Raw genomic sequence first — 19,661 nt, 5'->3', positions numbered from 1 at the left:
CAGCTCAAATGGCAGCCTGACCACGGCTCATTCAAGGTGGAGAAGTGACCGTACCTGACACCAGAATTTCATTTGGGCAAATAATCAGGTCTCAATTTAGGGGGGATGGGCCACTCTTATCTGTTGATTTAGGCTGATAAAATGAGATTTTTACATAAAAATCTTGCCAAGTGCAGCTTCAATTTACATTAGTAATCTGAAAAAATAAATCAGTTTTAACTTTTCAGCTTGTCATCGTAAATTTTTCAGATTGCCATTGTAGATGAACCTTTACTATCACAATAGAGTGCCTCGGACCCTATTTGGTATTTCATGCATTCCAAAGAGCATCTGTTGCATTTTGCCATGGACATTTCTAGTATCAAGTAGCACTCACAAATCTTCTCCAAGTATAGTAAAGTTCTGTAGAAACCAAACATCCTTCCCCCCCAACAAGTCCCGAAGCGTTAAACTATACAAGATGTGGCATGGTACAGGCAGATACAGACAGTCACCGGCCATCCAACTCCTTGTTTTTCCTTGGTCAACGCCCCCCCACAGGCATGAGTCTAGCATTACTTCTCCAATACTCACATGAGTCATTAGCTGGGAAAACAGACAGCAGCAGCTGAGGCTGCGACCTCAAGGCAACGAGGAGGTGGACAGCGGCGGTTGATGTTTAACGCTTTCTCGGAAAACTGTTATTGTCTCTGTCATAATTCCTGTTTGGTAGGACAACAGAGTCTGCTTATACTCTTCAACGGAAATGTTTGGGTTGTCAATCAATATGGTACGAAAACAACTTTCACTACATGGAAATAATAGAAACTGAGTGCAATACTGAAGTAAAATATATGTATATATACGTATATATATTTAAAAAATAATAATAACTTGACCCCTGAGAAACGGACTGCAAAACAAAAAAATACTGATCACTGAAGAAAAAATTTGACACCCTGGAGATTTCATATCTTCAGACATTCGGTATGAAGAGTGAGCTGCTGTATGAGTCTTTGCCCTCCTCTTCGCCCTCCTCCTTCGGATCTTCCAGCAGCTTCTCCAGTGGGTTCGGTGGTTCGGGCTCCACTTCTGGATCCTCATCCAGAGATCGAGGTTGTGGCGCGGGGTTCAGCTGCTGGTCTGAAGGCTGCGGGAGGTCCAGGATCTGGGGCTGAGGCTCGAGACCGTGGGCCTCCAGCTGAGGGATCATGGTGGTCAAAGACATGGGCAAGGGCATGTGGAGCAGAGGTGACCCAGACAGGGTGGCAGAGCCGGGGGTAAACTGGACCCCTGAGGTGGGCATGGTGGATATGGTGGTCAGGGGCTGGCCCCAGGGCAGGTAGGTCAACCCTGAGTCCTGGAGGTCCATCTGAGGGAGGGAGGCTTGTGCTGGGGCCACAGGTATGGTCTAGAACAACAACAGATATAATCAAAATACTGATTTTGATCAAAATGAATAGACAGAAAGGGCATAGTTTGTCTAGTTTTGGTTGATAAGACTGACCCTGTTCCCACTGCGAGCAACACAATCAACAAGTCACCAGATGTCCATTACTGTAATTTTCCTTAGAACTGAGCGACCAGGGAAACTCGGCCAATGTGTCGCCGTCAACAAGCTTTTCTCGGTCATTAGCCATTAACAGCCAATGAAATTTCCATGCTTCCTTGTTTCCCTACCGATGTGATTTTGTTCCATGAGCAATAGTTCCACCTGACAAGTTCAAAATGGATGATGAAGCTGATTCCAGCCATACAAAGCTCCTCTACATTACAGTAAACATCTCAAAAACGATGGTTGGAGAGCATTTACATTGTCGTTGTGGTCGATGGTAAGTTCCGAAGTAATTTTACAGTAGTGATTTCTCTATTTTTCATGCAAGTTTAGTTTTCTCTGGAGTGTGTCCATACTCGACACGAGAATTTAATTTGGTCAAATATGGTGAATCTATAGTGTCTTAATTAGTGGGGATGGGACGCTCTTCACTGTTGTAGCCCCACTTTGTGATTTAGGCTGATCAGAAAAAAAACACTTTAAACTTGTTTTTGTTCCCACATGGGGGTAATATCTCTCACTCACCCCAAAGTTAGTGAGCAGCGGTGCATGTGTGTAGGTCAGCATGGTGTAGCTAGGGCAGAGAGTCTGCATATAGACGTCCGCTGTGAGGGTGGGCGGGGCTGGGTAGGCCAGGGGCTGAGCCGAGGGGTCCTGCTGGTTATAGTCGGGCGAGGACCAGGGCGTCACAGCAGCCTGTAGCCCGGCGGCGGTGGCAGTGGGCGGGGCTTTCCATCCTGTGGACTGCAGCCCTCCATCAGTGGCTGTGGCTGACGGGTCGGCCGAGGAGCCGCTGGCCACCTCGAACCCAAAGCTACCTGTATTTAAAAGGGATTTTGGAGTTGTTTGAGTTTGGGTTATTAAAGACATGCAGGAACACATTCTTCAGTTACAGTTTGGGAAATGTGTCAGGCAACTCTCAGCTGGCACGACATGAAAACTGTTGTTCAGGTTGTTATAAATGCAATGGCAGCAGACAAAAGAATGACTTCGTACCTTGTGCGTATGATGACTGATTGTTGTGTGGGACCACATCCTGGAGAAACAGATTACATCAATAAAGAAAGTGAGTTGGATGTCAATAAATTACAGTAGAACCATAATCATATGTTGGTACGGTAGATAGTCTATACTGTATTGTTGATATATAAATATGCAGTATTTACAGTTATACTGATCAAGCCCAGGTGTGTGGAGCAGGTGAGTCTTACAAATCGTGTGTGTGTGTGTGTGTGTGTGTGTTAGAGAGAGAGAGAGAGAGAGAGAGTTACAGATACAATCCAGAATTGATTTGACCCAAATGGGAGTGTATTCACATACAGGTATGGTCTTGAACAGTCTGATTTGTATAAAAGAAGCTTTTTGGATTGTGAGTCATATGTGTGACTAAAGCTGTGAGATTTTAAGCATTGCAAAAATGCTATCGTGAATGAAGAAAGACAACATTGATTTCCTCTGCAAATAACTGTTGTAAAGGGTTAGGGTAAAAAATAAAATAAAAAAATGATTTGGCCCTGCTACAGCAGTTGCAAAACCCAGGCTGAACACACAAAAATGAAGCTTGTTGAAGCTCGTAACTCTCTCTCCCAGAGGGAGAGAGCTAGTCATGATTGTGCAACTTGTGTGTAGCTTGGTTATTTAGGGTGTGTGTATCATTGTGTTGCCATAAAACTGTTTTCCACTGAATAAAGAAATTCATATTCACGCATCAATAACTTGATACACAACTGGCAACAATGGCAACAACGGGGGAAATATCTTCCAGAGGCCGCAGCTTACTGGAAACTTCCAAGCTGCAGCTTTATAATCAGTTGGATGACAAAAGTAGGAATCTTATTCCCTGAAGGCACAATTCACATGCTTGTCTCACACCAGTCCACTGCTTGAAGCTGTTTGGAGAGAGAGGGTGGAGAGAGCTCAGAACACACAAGGATTTGCCAGCTCCAAGTAAAAAAAAAAGAAAAAAAAAGTGGAAATGTCTTCATCAGTGGAAATGTCTTCTGTCATTTTCTGTCAGAATAGCCATTAGAGATCCCAGGTTGAAGTTAAAGGACAAGTGTTGTAATTGACTTTTTTGGTGTACCCACTTTCCCTCAACCTGCCTTGTCTAGTTGAAGCTATTGAGGCTCCTGTTGACGGAGAAATTGGTCTCTCTCTTCTTCTATGATGGATTTCTCCCTGTATGATTGTTGAACGTCTCTTGGTGCAAAATGGCGACTCTAGAAAGAAGCCCTCGCATTGATTCTGAGGGACTGACACCAAAAACCTGACGTTTACCTTCGATGTTTTAGATCGCTGAAACATTTTCTGCTATCAAACTCCATTGCAGCTGCGCTGGAACTATCTGGATGTGACATCACATCATCTATGTTTGGCCAGCTATTTGTGGGAATACGAAAAATTCACCATCAAACAACAAAATGGACCCAGAAATAGTCAATAGCTGTTTTTGTATACAGTGTTAAAGGGTTTTAGGGTGGATTTTTTTCTTTGAGGCCTGGAGGAGGCCACATACTTGAAGGACTCCACTCCATTATTAAGACCGCCTCAAGACAGACAGCACAAATGAGCCAAGTCATCTACAGGTTAAACGGTTCTGCTCAGTCATCCCCTGTTTGCTTATCTTTCTCTCTCTTTCCCTGTGTTGATTGTGCACACCCAGATGTGCATTGTGCACAACTACGTACGCGTAATCTCTCTTGAAAGACACCAGTATGCGCACATGAAAAGTTCTGTTTGTTCTGCGTGCCCGACCGGAGGACGGGTGCGCAACAAGCAGTGATACGGGGCAGGTGTTGAGAAATGACAAGGAACTACAGAATAAGCAGCGGTGACGGTACTGTCAGCCTTCAGGCGCTACACCACTCACTCGAAATACTGTATCCAGCAGAGCGTTAACATCTCTTGCTCGAGCAGAAGCCATGTGTTGCTTCACTTTTACTCAAGTACTGACAGTGAGAGGGTTTAGCTAGAACATTGCCCAAGAAAAAGTGAGAGTATAGCTCACTGATCATCTTTGAACAGAAATTTTTGCGGTTGTGCAGATGTTCTAAATTTGTTCTCTGTAAAATAAATGGATTAGCTGCTTTGGCCGTGTTCCTTGCAATTGATGTGATGAGTTACTTTTCAGTCCGAGGCTGAGGGATGGTCCTGTTTTAATCACATCAATAAACCTAGTATCAATTATGGGAGGTATGTCCTGACTGGGTGTGTTTTACTGTAAATGACAGCCCACTGACTGCTCCTGTCAAAAAATTAAAACATAGCCAAGTAAAAGAGGGAATAAATAGGCTACACAAGTAGCTCAAGTAGAAGCAGAAGCACAGACTAGGGTTAGACGATTTTATCAGGCCCATAGTGACCTTTTATTAAATAATAATAATAAACTTTTATGCTTTTATTTATGTAGCACTTTAAAAAATGTCTAGTTTTTCAGTTTCAAATACAGTGTGCAAGAGACTCGGAATACATGACTGTCCTATATGCATCATTTAGCTGAGGGGGCCCAAGTTAACTGGTTGAAGGGCGGTCAGCTCAACCCAACCTGCTGCCCCTCACATAAGGGCCAAGCAAATCTGCAAAAATGCGAACCTGTGCTCTGACTGAAACTGACCGTCCGGCCTGCAACCACCTGGCTATGGAGGCTGATTTTCGGAGGAGATTCTGAAAGTGATACAAGTCTCGTAATCTCAGTACAGAATCGCAAGCAACAAGTGTAACTAGCTCTGTGTTTGTTTTAATGGTACAACTTGACTGCATACTGTACACTGAATGTACAAAATATTAGGTACATTTTCTCTTTTCATGAAGTCCACTAATGAGATGAATCTAGGAAAAAGCCATTATCCCTTACTGATTTCCCTTATTGATTTCCCTTATTAAATCTACACCAATCACAAAGGAGGAGACGTAGATAGAGAGAAGCAGACAAGTTAGAGAAGGATTTTTTAAGTTTTGAGGCAATTGAGGCGATTTTGTGCATTCAGTTTGTGTTCCTTTCATTAATTATGCGCATAAATGGAGTAAGTTGATGTTTTAGATGCTTGGCAATACACCAGGAGAGATGTAAAGGTATCCATGTCTAACATCCTGGATGATACCTAACATGAGCTCCAACAGCTATTTCCATGTTCCCATGGAAATGCTTTCACAGGGAAAAAGGAGTATCATCAATAACATTTTGCATCCTGTTGGAAGAGAAGCTACACCTACATTTTGTAAAACGACACTTTATCCCCTTTTTTCCCCCCTCTTATCAGAGGGAGTGTTTGAGCATTTGGAGGGAGAGTGTGCGTGTGTGTGTGTGTGTGTGTGTGTGTGAGTGTGTGTGTGGTGCAACGTGTGTTGTGTGTTGTCTCCTGCTCTGGTAGGCATAATAAATAGTAAGTGGGAGGTCTCTTTGGCAAGGCTGCGAGTTGCTTTGCATAGGGCCCTGTGCCCAGCCCTGGAGCCATGCAGGGGAATGGCTGTAACTGTCATGGAAAAACACCTGGATTATATAAGGACAAAATCCCCTGCTCTGGGATAGGCCCCGGGTCCCGACTGCTAATATTATTGGCTCAACAGGGGCCCATTCTTTCAGCTCTAGAAGGCAGATCTAACGCAATCTGTAATTTGTTAAATGTTATTCCAATTGCCAAATTCTGCTTCTCCGAGAAATCTTGATCTGTCATGTTATGTTGTTATTTCTGCTTGACAGATTCCTTTGTCCTAAATTCCTCGTTCCTTTTCGAGAGCATCATTATCATCGCACACACCGCCACACACATATTTTTTATAATTTGAATTTTATGGCTTCCTCACGAGAGAAATCAAGCAGATCATTCAACCTCCACTCATCTTCAAGTTGATTCTGATGAGTGAGAGTGCCAGTTACAGCAAATCGTCAGAAAGCACTGGGGGGAAAATGTACCAGAGATGCCACTTTAAATATTCAGAGATCCATCAGGTAAGACTGGCAACACAGAGTCCATTAAAGATTTAAATTGTTTCATGTTTTTGGTCATGACCGTCATAAGACAACATACAAAAAGAAATGATTAGTTCATTGAAACTTAGCCACCACCATCATTGCCTTAACAAGGAATCTTTCCCTTTTTAAAATTTTTTTTAGTTGGATCTAGATAGATCCATTGCAGAACATTTATACTATACACTAGGAAACATGCAGTGGGCCATTATGCAGTCCCAACGTAATTTTTTTAATTTGTTTTGTTGTGCATATAATGTTTCAGACAGAAATATACAGTATATTCAAGACCTCTAAGAACAGGTTCCACATGGTATTATTCCTAATTATGTACTCCTAATAACTCCTGACATTTCATTGCCGTAAGAGACATTATTTCAGCTTCCTACTGAACTCAGATTTATAAGATGCCATCTTTTGTTGCATGCTGAAGTTTCTCACATGATTATTGTATTGTATCATGATCATTTCTGCCCTTTATACAGAATGCCAAGTGCCATGGTTCCCTCACCACAGTAGGGGGCGCTGTCTTGGTGCTGTGTGGCTCCTGGCCTCTCTTCCTCCTCAGCAGTTCTTTGACTGGATCTCTGACTCGAACACCCTGGTAAGGCCTGGACCTGGCCAGCACTGATGGTGGCGCTAGAGAGGCGGGAGACAGAGAGAGACACGTGAATTAAAAACACGTGACTCCACTTCACTTCCCTACAGCTATTGTCTGTCAGTCGCTGTCATGGATATGACTAGTGCATAGAGTTCATGAATAGAGGCAAACATGGCAGGCACAGACTCTGCAGGCTTACTGCGGCACATGTGGCCTGACTGCACGAACAGTGAATACTAACGCAGAGAGGAGTTTGGGTGTGAGCAGGGATGTAGCAGTGTTTGTAGAACAGTGTTTGCCATCTTTTTAGGCTGATGTAAGTCTTTATGACATAAATTCAATGAATGTATCATACTAAGTTACATCATAGTAAGTAGTTTCTTACATAAGTAGCAGTATTTTACATCATAGTAAGAAGTATTTTACATCATAGTAAGTAGTAGTATCTAACATCATATTAAGCAGTAGTATTTAACATCATATTAAGAAGTATATTACATCATAGTAGGGCTGAAACGATTCCTCGAGAAACTCGAGTAACTCGATTACTAAAAATCATCGATGCAAATTCTTTGCATCGAAGCTTCGTTTAATCCATATAACTATATACACACTCAGTGTTTCGCACGGATGATTATTACTGTTGCACAACGCGCTGGAGAAAGAGAGAGAAAATAGCGAGGGGCGAAGAGAAGAGACAGGCCAGAGAAAACGACAGAAAGTGTCCAAAGTTTCGGATCCAGTGTTGCCACCTTGGCGACTTTGTCGCTAGACTTAGCGACTTTTCAGACCCCCCTGGCGACTTTATTTCTCAAAAGCGACTAGCGACAAATCTGCCGACTTTTTCTGACCATGGGAAGCAATGTTAATGTGTTGAATCCCAAAGCATTTGGCAATAAATTGGTTCGGCTGATGCCGGTTTTCTCTACTTGCTTGTCTAATCCAGAAAGGTCTGATGATCGCAGCGCTTCCCACACACAGCGTAGCTCCTTCCCTCCGCTGAGAGCAGGGACTGTAGGATATGGTCCACTTGTAATTGCTACCGGCGTACGCCGAAACTGGCCGGGTGGGCGGAGTCAGCACTTAATATTAAAACGGGATGAGATGAAGGCTAGTAAAGAATGCACGTTAATTATGGCTATATGTAATGGCTAGTTAAGAACGTAAATCAATATGGTGGCTAGTTATGATGTCCCTAAGTTAGCTAAGTTTTGCTCAAGAAAATAACCACAGAAAATAAAATGCTGCAGTCAATTTGTGAAAGCCTGAGCTTCATTCATGTTATTATTATGATAGTCACACACATACACACACACACACACACACACACACACACACCCCACACACACACACCTACTCCCCTCACAGTGATGCATAAAATACCCCAGAAAGCAAAATATCAGGTGGTGTAAGTAGCAATTGGAGCCTAAAATGCACCAGTCCAATACAGCAGGTATATTCAGTTTAGTTTGATTGCAGTGAGTAGGGTCAGCAGGTGTAGGGCAACCCTTCAACATAGTAAATAAATGTACATTAGCCAGTCTTATGAACTTGTATGATATTTAGGCCTAGTAATAAATATCAATAATAATTATTATTTCACCTCGTTTTCAGTAAATCACAGTGTCGTATGGACAGCTTCGTGCGGACAGCTTTTCTCTTTTGTATATTTACTATTGCTCTTTAATAAAGCAAAAGTATTTCTTATCCGATTACTCGATTAATCGATGGAATAATCGGTAGAATACTCGATTACTAAAATAATCGATAGCTGCAGCCCTACATCATAGTAAGAAGTACTTTACATCGTATTAAGTAGTCATATTTTACATCATATTAAGAAGTATTTTACATCATAGTAAGTAGTAGTATCTTACATCATATTAAGCAGTAGTATTTAACATCATATTAAGAAGTATATTACATCATAGTAAGAAGTACTTTACATCATAGTAAGTAGTTGTATTTTACATCTTAGTAAGTAGTAGTAATCGTACCTTATAGTATGTAGTATTTTACATCATAGTAAGTAGTCATATCTTACATCATAGTAAGTAATAGTATCTTCCATAATAGTAACTAGTAGTAATCATACCTTATAGTATGTAGTATTTTACATCATAGTAAGAAGTATTTTACATTGTAGTAATTAGTAGTATCTTACATCATAGTAATTAGTAGTATCTTACATCATAGTAAGTAGTATCTTACATCATAGTAATTAGTAGCATCTTACATCATAGTAATTAGTAGTATTTTACATCATAGTAAGTAGTAGTATTTTACATCATAGTAAGTAGTAGCATCTTACATCATAGTAATTAGTAGTATTTTACATCATAGTAAGTAGTAGTATTTTACATCATAGTAATTAGTAGCATCTTACATCATAGTAATTAGTAGTATCTTACATCATAGTAAGGAGTAGTATCTTACATCATAGTAACTAGTAGTAGTATATTATATCATAAGTAGTAGTAAATTAAATTGAATTGAAATTTCATATCATCAGTTGTATCAGCAATATCTTTTATTATTAGTAGTATCTTACATCATAGTAAGTAGTAGTATCTTTAATTATAAGTAGTAGTTTCTTACATCATATTAAGTAGTAGAATTTTTCATCATAGGGTCTTTTAAAGAAAAAAACGTATAACTAAATTAATGCTTTTCTGAAAATAAATTGTTGTTCATATCGGTAGTTGTTTTCCTTATGATGATCACTGACTCAAGGTCATATGGTTTACCAACCTTTTTATTTACCACTACATCACTGGGTGTGAGTGCTGGGGGTTACTTGTCCTGGCCCTACATTTTTTTCAGTTTCAGCGTTTCTGCGTTATTTGATTTTATGCAGCGGGTAGCGACACCAAACTGAGCAGACGAGTCAGACAACAGAGGTCGTGAGTCGGATTTGAACCCACAACATGCCTTCGCCCACTCAGCCACACACACAGAGACAGAGAGCGTGACGGATTACAGTGGATCCATTTGATGTAGACAGATGTAGAATTCCTGTATAGAATATTATCCTCTCACCACGACCGAAAACCTATGAAAACATCCACTCATCTGGATGTCATTTATCACCAGTTAGGTCACAAATGAGTACTTGACAACAAATCATGAACAAGTACTTTTCCTGTATCTGTGATTTGAGAAATTACACGTTTTGTGCATTCTTTTTGCTCCTGGCTGTGACCCAAACCTGTTGCTACAGTGGCTATAAAAAGTATCCACTCCCCTTGACTTTGTGCACATTTTCCTGTGCTGCAAAATAAGTTAAAAATACATTTATTTGGGATTTGTGGTCTAAAATCTATGCAAAGTACTCATATCTATCAAAGTGGAGTGGTCTTTGCTAAATTAGCCTTCTGACTAGTTAGCTAGCTAACAGTTAGCTCAGGTTAACTGAGCTGAATCCTCTCACGCTACAACTTTAGCTGCAACTGTAATGGACATTTGGAAACAAATCCAGACTATATTCACTTTTTCTTATAACATTACTGAATGTATCTACAGCCACACCACAACAAGCATATTCAGCTAGCTCTCTTTTTCTAGCCTGGTTGTTCGATATTTCGCCATTATTTACGTACAGAAATTGAACCACCAGCTGCAGTTGCTGGGAGAGTTTGTGATGCAACTGCAAAGTCTCTATACATACTGTATGCCAATGCACATAAGAAGCAGTCGTTTACCGTCTTTCTCCAGGTAATAACACCATGAAAGAAGATTTTCCGTGCTTATATCGTACGAATGAGATGAATGTCCTCAGGAGCCAAGCTAGACAGAGACTTTAAATGGTCTTGACTTACAGTATGTCCAAATGTTTACAACCAGTGACTTCCTGCAAGTATAAGCATGAAAAGAAATCAGATATGACAGTGAGGGCCTCTTCTGAATGGACTTAAAGCAACACTACATTTGGAACTGTAGACAATATCATCAGTCAGTGTGGCCTGAGGCTGCAAAGTCATTGAGTGTGATGGCATTTTCCCCCACAGCACTGCAGTAGTATGAACCATCTGCAGCTGGATGGTGATCTATGACAGCAGTTGTCTTGTCACAAATAACCAAATGGACCTCCCATTGATCAGATTTTGTCTCAGGGGCCCATAAGGGAGTTTGGATCATTTCCAGTGATTTGAATTATAGCAAAATGTAACTATTACTCACCTTGCTGGGGACCCCCTGGAACCCCCTCAAGGGCCCCCGGAGGTCCTGGCACTGCACTTTGAGGATGACTGATCCATGAAAGAAAATGCTCAAGAGCCATAAACGGTGAGCTGTTCCTTCGGCTCGTCATCCTCTCTTTCCCTCCATCACTTTCTCTTTCTCTCTGCTCCCCCCCCCCCCCCCCCCCCCCCCCCCCCACAAGCTTGCGCATGCACACACACGCAAACACACATGCACCATCAATCTTTCAATGACAGGATCGTGCAATAATTAAGGGTCAGAAGTTAAATGGTTTGACAGTGCTCGGCTTACAAGGCATCTGCAATAAACTATTGCCTGCTGGCATTCTACTTTCTCTGAGGCCTCAAGTGGATTTACGCAACCAGGAAGCAGTAAATGTGGGACTCAAAGCGGAATGAGGCAAGATGCTTCTCTGTGAAGATACACCTGTCTTATCAGTCCAAATCACAAAGCGGGGTCGCAGCAGAGAACAGTTTTATCTGCCCATTCCGTTCGCCTTGCTCAACTTGCACGAATTCATCAAATTCCTCATCAATAATAAGCTACTGCTTATTGATTGCCCATGTCAAAGACAAGCTTCTCTCCAAGCGACAGACAATGAAATTTTCTTAAACTGAATCTGAAGGTGTTTTGCTCACTTGATGGTAGTTGTTGTTGTTGTTGTTGTTGTTGCAGCACATATTTCCCTTTTCCTGCTCAGAATTTCCTCCCGCTCGCGTGCCTGCCTGCCTGCCTCTCTAACCTTTAGGCTAGCATTGCTGTTCCCAATGCTTCCAGTGACAGAGCTGGGAGCTTAGCCTCCATCATTCACCTGAGGCTGTCCGGACACTTTCTAGTCCAGATTTCTATCAGCAGCTTGATTGACCTCGCTGCCTAAAAATTCCTGCCTGGGTCGAACAGCCAGTGTAGTCCGGTGTTGGACGGTATCGTATTACAGTAGTGTAAGGGATTACAATTTCAAATTCAGTAATTACATTACAGTTACTAATCCCAGTAACGCTCCGTTACTGCGTTACTTAAACCTTTTCTTTTCTCTGCTACTTTTTTTTTTTTTTTTCAAAATCCCTGTTTGTTTTTTTCCTCATATGTATCTTAAGGACATGCAGCAGGTTTACGTTGGCTACTACCTAAAAAAGCAAAACAAAAGATGGAGGGTGAGGGTGAGACGCAGACTTTCAGCAGCTGGAAGTTTTCCTATTACTTTGAATTGATCTCAGGCAAGGGTGCAAAGAACATTATGCTCCGATGTAAACTTTGTGTGAGCAGCAAAACTCTTTCCACAGTGAAAAACACAACATCCAATTTATCAAAGCATCTGATACGCAACACAGCAATGTGAAACTCCCCTGTTGAGTACTTAGTAATGTGATTACTTTTTAAATGAGTAATAAGCAAAGAGTAACTGATTACATTTTCAGAGTAACCAACACTGATGTTGTCAGGCAGAGTTGCCTTTCTAGCCAAACAGAAAGTTGTAACATGTCGCCATGCTGTAACATTCTTAAAGTAATAATCTCTGACATTTTCACGTGAATAAATTTCCATTGTACTAGTTTCTGATTGCTATAACACAATAGTGGTTCAACCTATATCCAGTTCATGAAAGCTACATTTGCTTTTTACACTTACATTGCTAAGTGTCTGGTAGATCTTTCCTCTGGTGCGCAGGAAGTGATGCATTTCACATTTCCGGTTTGTTTAGAATCAACAGAAGAAGAGCTGGGTAGCTAGCATGAGCAGCGATAGCCACCATGGCTGAACGGACCCCAAACTTAAGGTTTTATGGGTATAAGGAGACGGATGTTGACATCTGAAAGCCAGCAGTTCCTCCCTGATGCTCATATTCAGCTATTTCTTCATGTGTTCTTAACTGCTATGAACATCGGAGGAGGTCAATTACAGCAAAGAGTGCAGACAAGTCCATCATGCTTAGCTAAAGTTACGAGAACAGGCATCAGATTTGTTTTGACTCCGCCCCGCTGCCAAAATCTCTAACCTGGCATGATGACAGCTTACTAAAACTCAGATAAACTTGTGAGTCCATGTGACCTAATTACAAGTGAACCAAGGCCTGTAAACAGGCCTTGGTTCACTTGTAATTAGGTGTGAACATAAACAAACAAAATACAAAAATGTAACAAAATTAACTTTTGGTTAATTTATGGTTAAACTGTGGTTTGGACCACAGAAAACCAGCTGCAGGTGTGATCACACCTGTACTGTAGAACATTTCAGAGATACCAGACCAGCCCTAGCGTTGCAGGAGACCGGGAAGTGGATGGTTGTCACACAGCCAACAGCAACAAAAGACTTCTAAAGAAGCCAGGCAAACAGCCAAGGGACTGGAGGTAAGATTGTCCTGCAAACAGGGGTGTGGCGGCAATCACTACTACTGATTTATGACAGCGGTGGAAATGACCAATGATAGTGCCCGTAAAGGAGTTCGGTTACTTTATAAATCACCATTCAAACAGAAGGGTTCATTGAAAGCCATTTTGATTAGCCTCTTTTTTTATAAGGTCTAGTGACATGTCCAAGCTTTCATACTGTGTTGATCCTTTGGAGCAACACCCTTGGAAAGAGCTTGAGGTTGAGAAATCGAGTAGAAAAAGACAGAGTGAGGAGCTGAAATGTGGATTTTTGATGATGAAACCACATGGCGTCATGCCTTTAAAATTCCATTTCCTCATCATAAAGTATTTTATCAAGATTTGTGTGCTACTAGACATTTGGATGCAAAAATATCCATTCCTAAAGTTGTTTACGGATGAAAAGTCTAAAGGAGAGAACTGTGATTTTAATGTTTGAATGTATGTAAAAACCAGTGTTGTTTCAACCAGCATTTCAACCAAAGTATGGACCTTGAAATCACAGCTTAAAATAGATGTTGGCTTGGTTTGGAGATGCACTGCACATGTGTGTCCGCGTTACCGTGCTTCGCTGTTTATATAGCAGAGAACTTATAAAACATAAAGCAATAAGTGGGGAAATACATGCAAAAATAAAATAAACACAGCAATATGGATGTTTGATAAGGTATGGAATTGAACAGCAGATACGCTTTCATCTCTCTCTCTCTCTCTCTCTCTCTCTCTCTCTCTCTCTCTCGCACACACACACACGCGCGCACGCACACAGGGACTCTAGCAAAAACAAAAGAGGAAGCTCCACAGCTGTGGAGTATTTTACTGTGGTGGAGCCTGGTACCATTTTGCATATCAAGATTACAACTCATAGCAACACATAGCCCAACTTCCAAATGTACATCTTCCTCTTTCCAAAAGATTTCAACACGACAGTTTCACTACTCATCCTGACACTGTATCAGTTCAACCTTATCGTGCTGTTTTCTCCTGCCAGCAGCTATCCAAAGCTCCTAAATCTCTTTAATTAAATACCAGGATTAAAATGTTCTGAGTGGATGGAGAAATAACTTCGTACTTATCATTTGCGTGTTTTACTGACATGATTATCATCCCCAGTAAAAGTTACTGAAGCAGTATGTAAGTTAATGTAAAAGTTGTGACATCCCCAAACACAGCAGTTAAATAATGAAGAAATGATACACTTTCAGGTTCTCTGAATTCGATCAAGTGTTTTTATCTTGGCAGCAAAACCAAATTATGACAAAATTCAAACCGACTCTTGAGAATATTATTCTATATGAGCTTATACAGTTTACAGCATGTCGGCTTTGCATGGTAACACCTACTGGACGTCCGCAAAGTCAGGAATCATAGGAAAATCACTCACTCAATACAGTCAAGAGCAGACTGCCACCATTTGATCCTTATGATTCCAGACGGTTCAGACACCTTGTATTTGCCGAAGGCTAAAATGAATGACACAGCAAATTGTGGGAGCTTGTCAACAAGACTGAGTCACCTTTCCCTGCAATATGACCACAGCAATGCAGCCCACTGTCTCCTCTGCGGTACAGACAGTAGGCTTAAAGCCAAGTGGTTTTATGCATCAGAGAAAGGCACAAACAGAAATATGCCATTAATGTAGTCAGTGTTGTTATTTGTTTGCTGTTCCCTGTTCAACAACACATCCATATTCTATTCTATTCTATTCTATTCTAGTCTATTCCCAGAGTGCCAGTCACTTAAAGGGGCCCTTCATAAATGGCCATGATTTCACACATATCCCATACTGTTCACAGTTATTGCAAAAACAAAACCGACAAAAAACACAAAAAATTGAGAGCTAATGAGAGTTAACAAGAGTTAATGAGAGTTAACAATGTCATGTGCAGGACAATGATGAAATACAGTTCAGCACATACAGTATGTTCAACTAAGCTGTCGAAAGAAAGATATTATGTAAGATACATAAGTGGTAATAGCTATTAATGTACACTGACTTTACAAAATATTAGGAACCTCTATTAGGATAATATGGGATGATCATCATGAAAACAGTAAGTGTTCCTAATAATTTGTACCGTCTGTGTCTATCATTTAAACAAGACAGCAATGATGTAGTGTACTTACATTTCTCCCAGTGCATTCTGCACAACACGCCTCTCAGAAACAACAATAATTTGATTGCCGCTGCTTATCTGGACAGCAGTATCTTATAGTTTAACTGTAAAAAATCAAAGTGGCAGGTTGACCGAGGTGCTTTTTGAACAGCCTGGAGCCTGCCACCAAACCCCCTGGGATGTCACAGCTCCTCCAACCACAAATCTCCCTCATGCATCTAGTTTCAGTGTATTGACACTACTTAAGTTTAATTTGCACGTACTACACAAAAGGTGAAAACATTTCAAAAAGAGGGAAGAAAAACAGTACAAACGGTGGAACCTAAATGATTGTACTAACAAACTGTGGCGAAAAGAGATGATGATGCCCTTTTCTTGTTTAATAGCCGATTGATGACTTTCCATGATGTTTTGAGAGGTGTAAACAAACTTTATGAATTATTTCTGTTTTGCTATTTTCAGTAAATAGGTGAATTTATTAATGTATTTCATTCATAGGGTAGACATTGATGGTTTTCTTGTATAACTGAATAATTTGATTGGCAGATTTATTTAGAGCCCATGAGGAAAACCAACTTTTTTGGAATTCATTAGCTGTATATATTTTTCAAGAGTTAAGCTATAAACGGTTGGTATACTAATTCCTCATCACTGAAACTCTAAATGGTTTCCCAGGTGAAATCATCAATTAGCATCTTTAAACATCAATATATTATTGTTAAATTAATTGTGATACCTTGGTACTACCACAAACAAATGAGACCATGGTGGAGATGACTGGTAGCCTCTATCTCTAGCTTTAGCTCTGTTTGCTCTGGAAGAACAGCGCCCTCTTCCTGTTTTGTGCCGTAAAGCAATCCAGCAGTTTTCCCTCCAAATCCGAGCTGATGGCACACAATGTAAAATGCAGAGTAGAGGCCGCTAGAGGCTGACAGTCAGTCTCATTTGTTTACGGTAATTATACTAATGTCTGAAAATTTATGTGGTCATATTGATGTTAAAACGTTACACATAGCATCTTTAAATCAATCTTCACTTCTTGTTGAACACTGTAATTTGAGAATCGTTCCATCCCCTCCGGTCTTGCTGCGGCAGGTATAGTAAAGTGGAAAATTGGATACTGATCTGAGATGTCGGTGCACAGGATGCCAGTCATTACTCAGCAAGCTAACAGCTAAAGCTATTATCTGTAAGAGTAGCAAATGAAGAAGCCGGTTGGTTTGAGTCCAGAAAAAAACATAAAAATCTGCTGTGAGAGAGTGTGTCTCTAATTTGAGTTAATTTAATTAATTAATTTAATTTTAAATTAACGTTAAACTCAGCAAAAAGAAAACAGGTTGTACTTTCTTCGTGGAGTAGTCAATAAAACTGTCAATGTTAGCGTCAGGTGGCTTGCAGAGGCAGTTATCACTTGTTTATCTCCAAAGTAAGAAGGAGGAGATTTCAAGTTAAGTGTGATTCAACATCAGTCGACATCAGAAGAGAACAAAGTCTACTCCCCTGATAAACTGAAAATCCTTACAAAACACATTCCTCCACCAACTAGACTATGAAAATGTTGTTGTTTTGGCAAGAGTGATTCCCTAATTTGTTATTTTTTCAGTGGACAGCAATATCCTTCCCCAACCCCTTACACTGATTGGATAGCCTGTCTGAATTTGTCTGTATAACAGGCAGACTATGCTCGTTGTTCACATTTTGTTCACAAAGAAAATGTAAAAAGAAAAACTTGCTGAGGCTTTTCTGGCCAAGTATGGATAGATACAGATACAGCCGGCAGTGGTTGCGTTGTTTACAGTCATTTCAGCAGGGTTCAGTTCCTCTTTTCAAGACATGAAAGGGGCTTGCAAGACAATAAGAGTTATAAATGGAAGGATTTACTCCACTGAGAAAAGTCAGAATTCTGACTTTAATCTCAGAACTCAAATACATTTTTCACATGTGGCCCTAATCCTCTTCCGTAGGTATCACATGTTTCAAATGGCGCATAACTTGTTTGATTGAAACTCTTCAAACTATATATAAACTGCGTTAATGATAGCTTGGTCCTCAGGCTATGAGTGACCATTAACCTGCAGTGCATGATGCTATGAACGGTTTATGTCTCCTCAGTTCGAGTCGTGAAATACGACACTTCTCTAAGGTTACTCAAACAAAACAGCAACAACAGTTTGACGTTGGACTTGAGAAACAGGAACCACACAACTGGGTTATGTTCTCCTTCTTTACTCCCTATGGATTCCAAACCTGATCCTACAAAACCACCCGATCCTACAAAACCACCCAATCCTACAAGAAACACCAATTGGCTGGATTTGATTCTCGGTGCATTGAATTCCTCAGGACAAATGTTTTGTTCTCACCAGGCGCGACGTCGCATTAGCATAGAGAACAGCTGCAGAAATCTGGAGTCTAAATTCAGTCTGTTTGGCCGACGCCGAGACTGAAACCGGCCTGCGTTGGTCTATCTAGCGGCGCAGGAGGGAAACACCTGCATGTACTTAGAGGTTGACTGACCACCAACGCACAAAAACCACAAGCACAAACTCTTGTGACAGTAAGTCTTGAAACATCTGCACATTTCAGTGCATAAACTAAAAATAAAAAAAGATGAATTTACAGTATGCATTACATCAGTTTGATACGGCTTACTATGACGTACATTACATGACATTTAAGTCCTAAAGGTTCATGCCGCACAAACTCCCACTACATCTGCCCCTGCCTTACTTACAGTCCTGAGCATCATGTTCAGACGATGACCATTGCAAGATGCAGAAAAGAAGCAAGAACTTACATTTTCACTCTGCATTTTTTTTTTTTTTTGGAGGTTCAGTAAGTTCCAGCAAAGTCCTTCAGTCCACTGTGTGACTACACTTTTGTCTGCTGCTGGATTTTGAATGTGTGCAGTGGGTGATGCAAAGCACGGCTCCATGTAGATAGCTGATGCAAAGAGGTTCTCAAATGATTTAAGAGGGGAGTCTGGGCTTATAGTAAAATGCGATTGTACATCATGGGACATTCACTCAAGCACGTTCGGTGTTTTGCACAGCGGCGGCGGCGTGGATTTGTTTTGACAGCACCGCGGCAGGCTGCGTCAGTCACAGATCGCCAGCCTCGAAGAGCATGTGAAAGAGAGAGAGAGGGGGAAAACGTCAGAAAGACGAGTAAAAGACTGAAACGCGGTGAGGAAAAGAGAGAGAGAGAGAGAGAGAGAGAGTGTGACTGAACCATCTGTCCGTGAAGGTTACAGTTATTTTTCACTGAGCGCCCCGGTTTGTCAGTTTAGCCTGTGGGCTGAGTTTCGGCATAGATCATATCTCCGCGGCTCCCATTAGAGTTTAAGGACTTCAGCTGCCATCTCCGTCTACAGCAGCTTCACTGCTGACCCAGACAAAGACATTGGGATTCCTATCTGAGCCTCATCTCTCCCAGTCAACTGCAAGTGCCAGCAAGTGAGGCTCTTTAATACATCTAAACCCAACTACCGCACTGTAAAAAGACAAGGGAGGTGACTCATCTGCAGGCAGGGATGCATCCCTACAGGCTCGACTGGCATTTAAAAAAGAAAACACTAGAGACAAGGCAAAATACAGCGCTAGAAAATGCGTGTCACGCCGGATAGCATCATGCGCATAAGAAGTGTAATTGCCTTAGGGCTTTCTCAGACGAAACTACACACACATTCCTCAAGGGTAACCTGTTGTCATATCATCATTTTAAAGGAGAAATCTACCTTAAAATACTTAAAGGTTTTGGTGTTAGTCCCTCATAATCGAAGAGCAAGGGCTTCTTTCTTGAGCCGCCATTTTGCACCAACGTTCAACAATCATACAGGGAGAAATCCATCGTAGAAGAGACCAATTTCTCC

At 41.1% G+C, this 19,661-nt stretch overlaps 1 protein-coding gene across 1 annotated transcript; it reads right to left on the bottom strand.

Moving 5' to 3' along the window:
• Nucleotides 1-713: 713 nt before the first annotated feature.
• Nucleotides 714-15,889, bottom strand: LOC139916633 (POU class 2 homeobox associating factor 1). Its single transcript, XM_071905559.1, has 5 exons — nt 15,801-15,889; nt 7,015-7,142; nt 2,531-2,570; nt 2,060-2,352; nt 714-1,390 (listed from the first exon to the last, which is right to left on the bottom strand). The coding sequence occupies exons 1-5, from the start codon at nt 15,814-15,816 to the stop codon at nt 956-958; spliced, it is 912 nt and encodes a 303-aa protein (XP_071761660.1). The 5' UTR covers nt 15,817-15,889; the 3' UTR covers nt 714-955.
• Nucleotides 15,890-19,661: the final 3,772 nt, after the last annotated feature.

This window comes from Centroberyx gerrardi, chromosome 6, assembly GCF_048128805.1.
Source record: "Centroberyx gerrardi isolate f3 chromosome 6, fCenGer3.hap1.cur.20231027, whole genome shotgun sequence".
Classification (NCBI taxonomy): Eukaryota; Metazoa; Chordata; class Actinopteri; order Beryciformes; family Berycidae; genus Centroberyx; species Centroberyx gerrardi.
The sequence above is the reverse complement of the archived record's forward strand: the minus strand, read 5'-3'. Positions and strand labels throughout refer to the sequence as shown.

Coding starts and splice junctions, on each gene's coding strand:
- LOC139916633 (XM_071905559.1), bottom strand. Junction 2,571..7,014: donor AGACAGCGCCCCCTACTGTG/GTGAGGGAACCA, acceptor CTGTTTCTCCAG/GATGTGGTCCCACACAACAA. Junction 2,353..2,530: donor TCAGTCATCATACGCACAAG/GTACGAAGTCAT, acceptor TTTTAAATACAG/GTAGCTTTGGGTTCGAGGTG.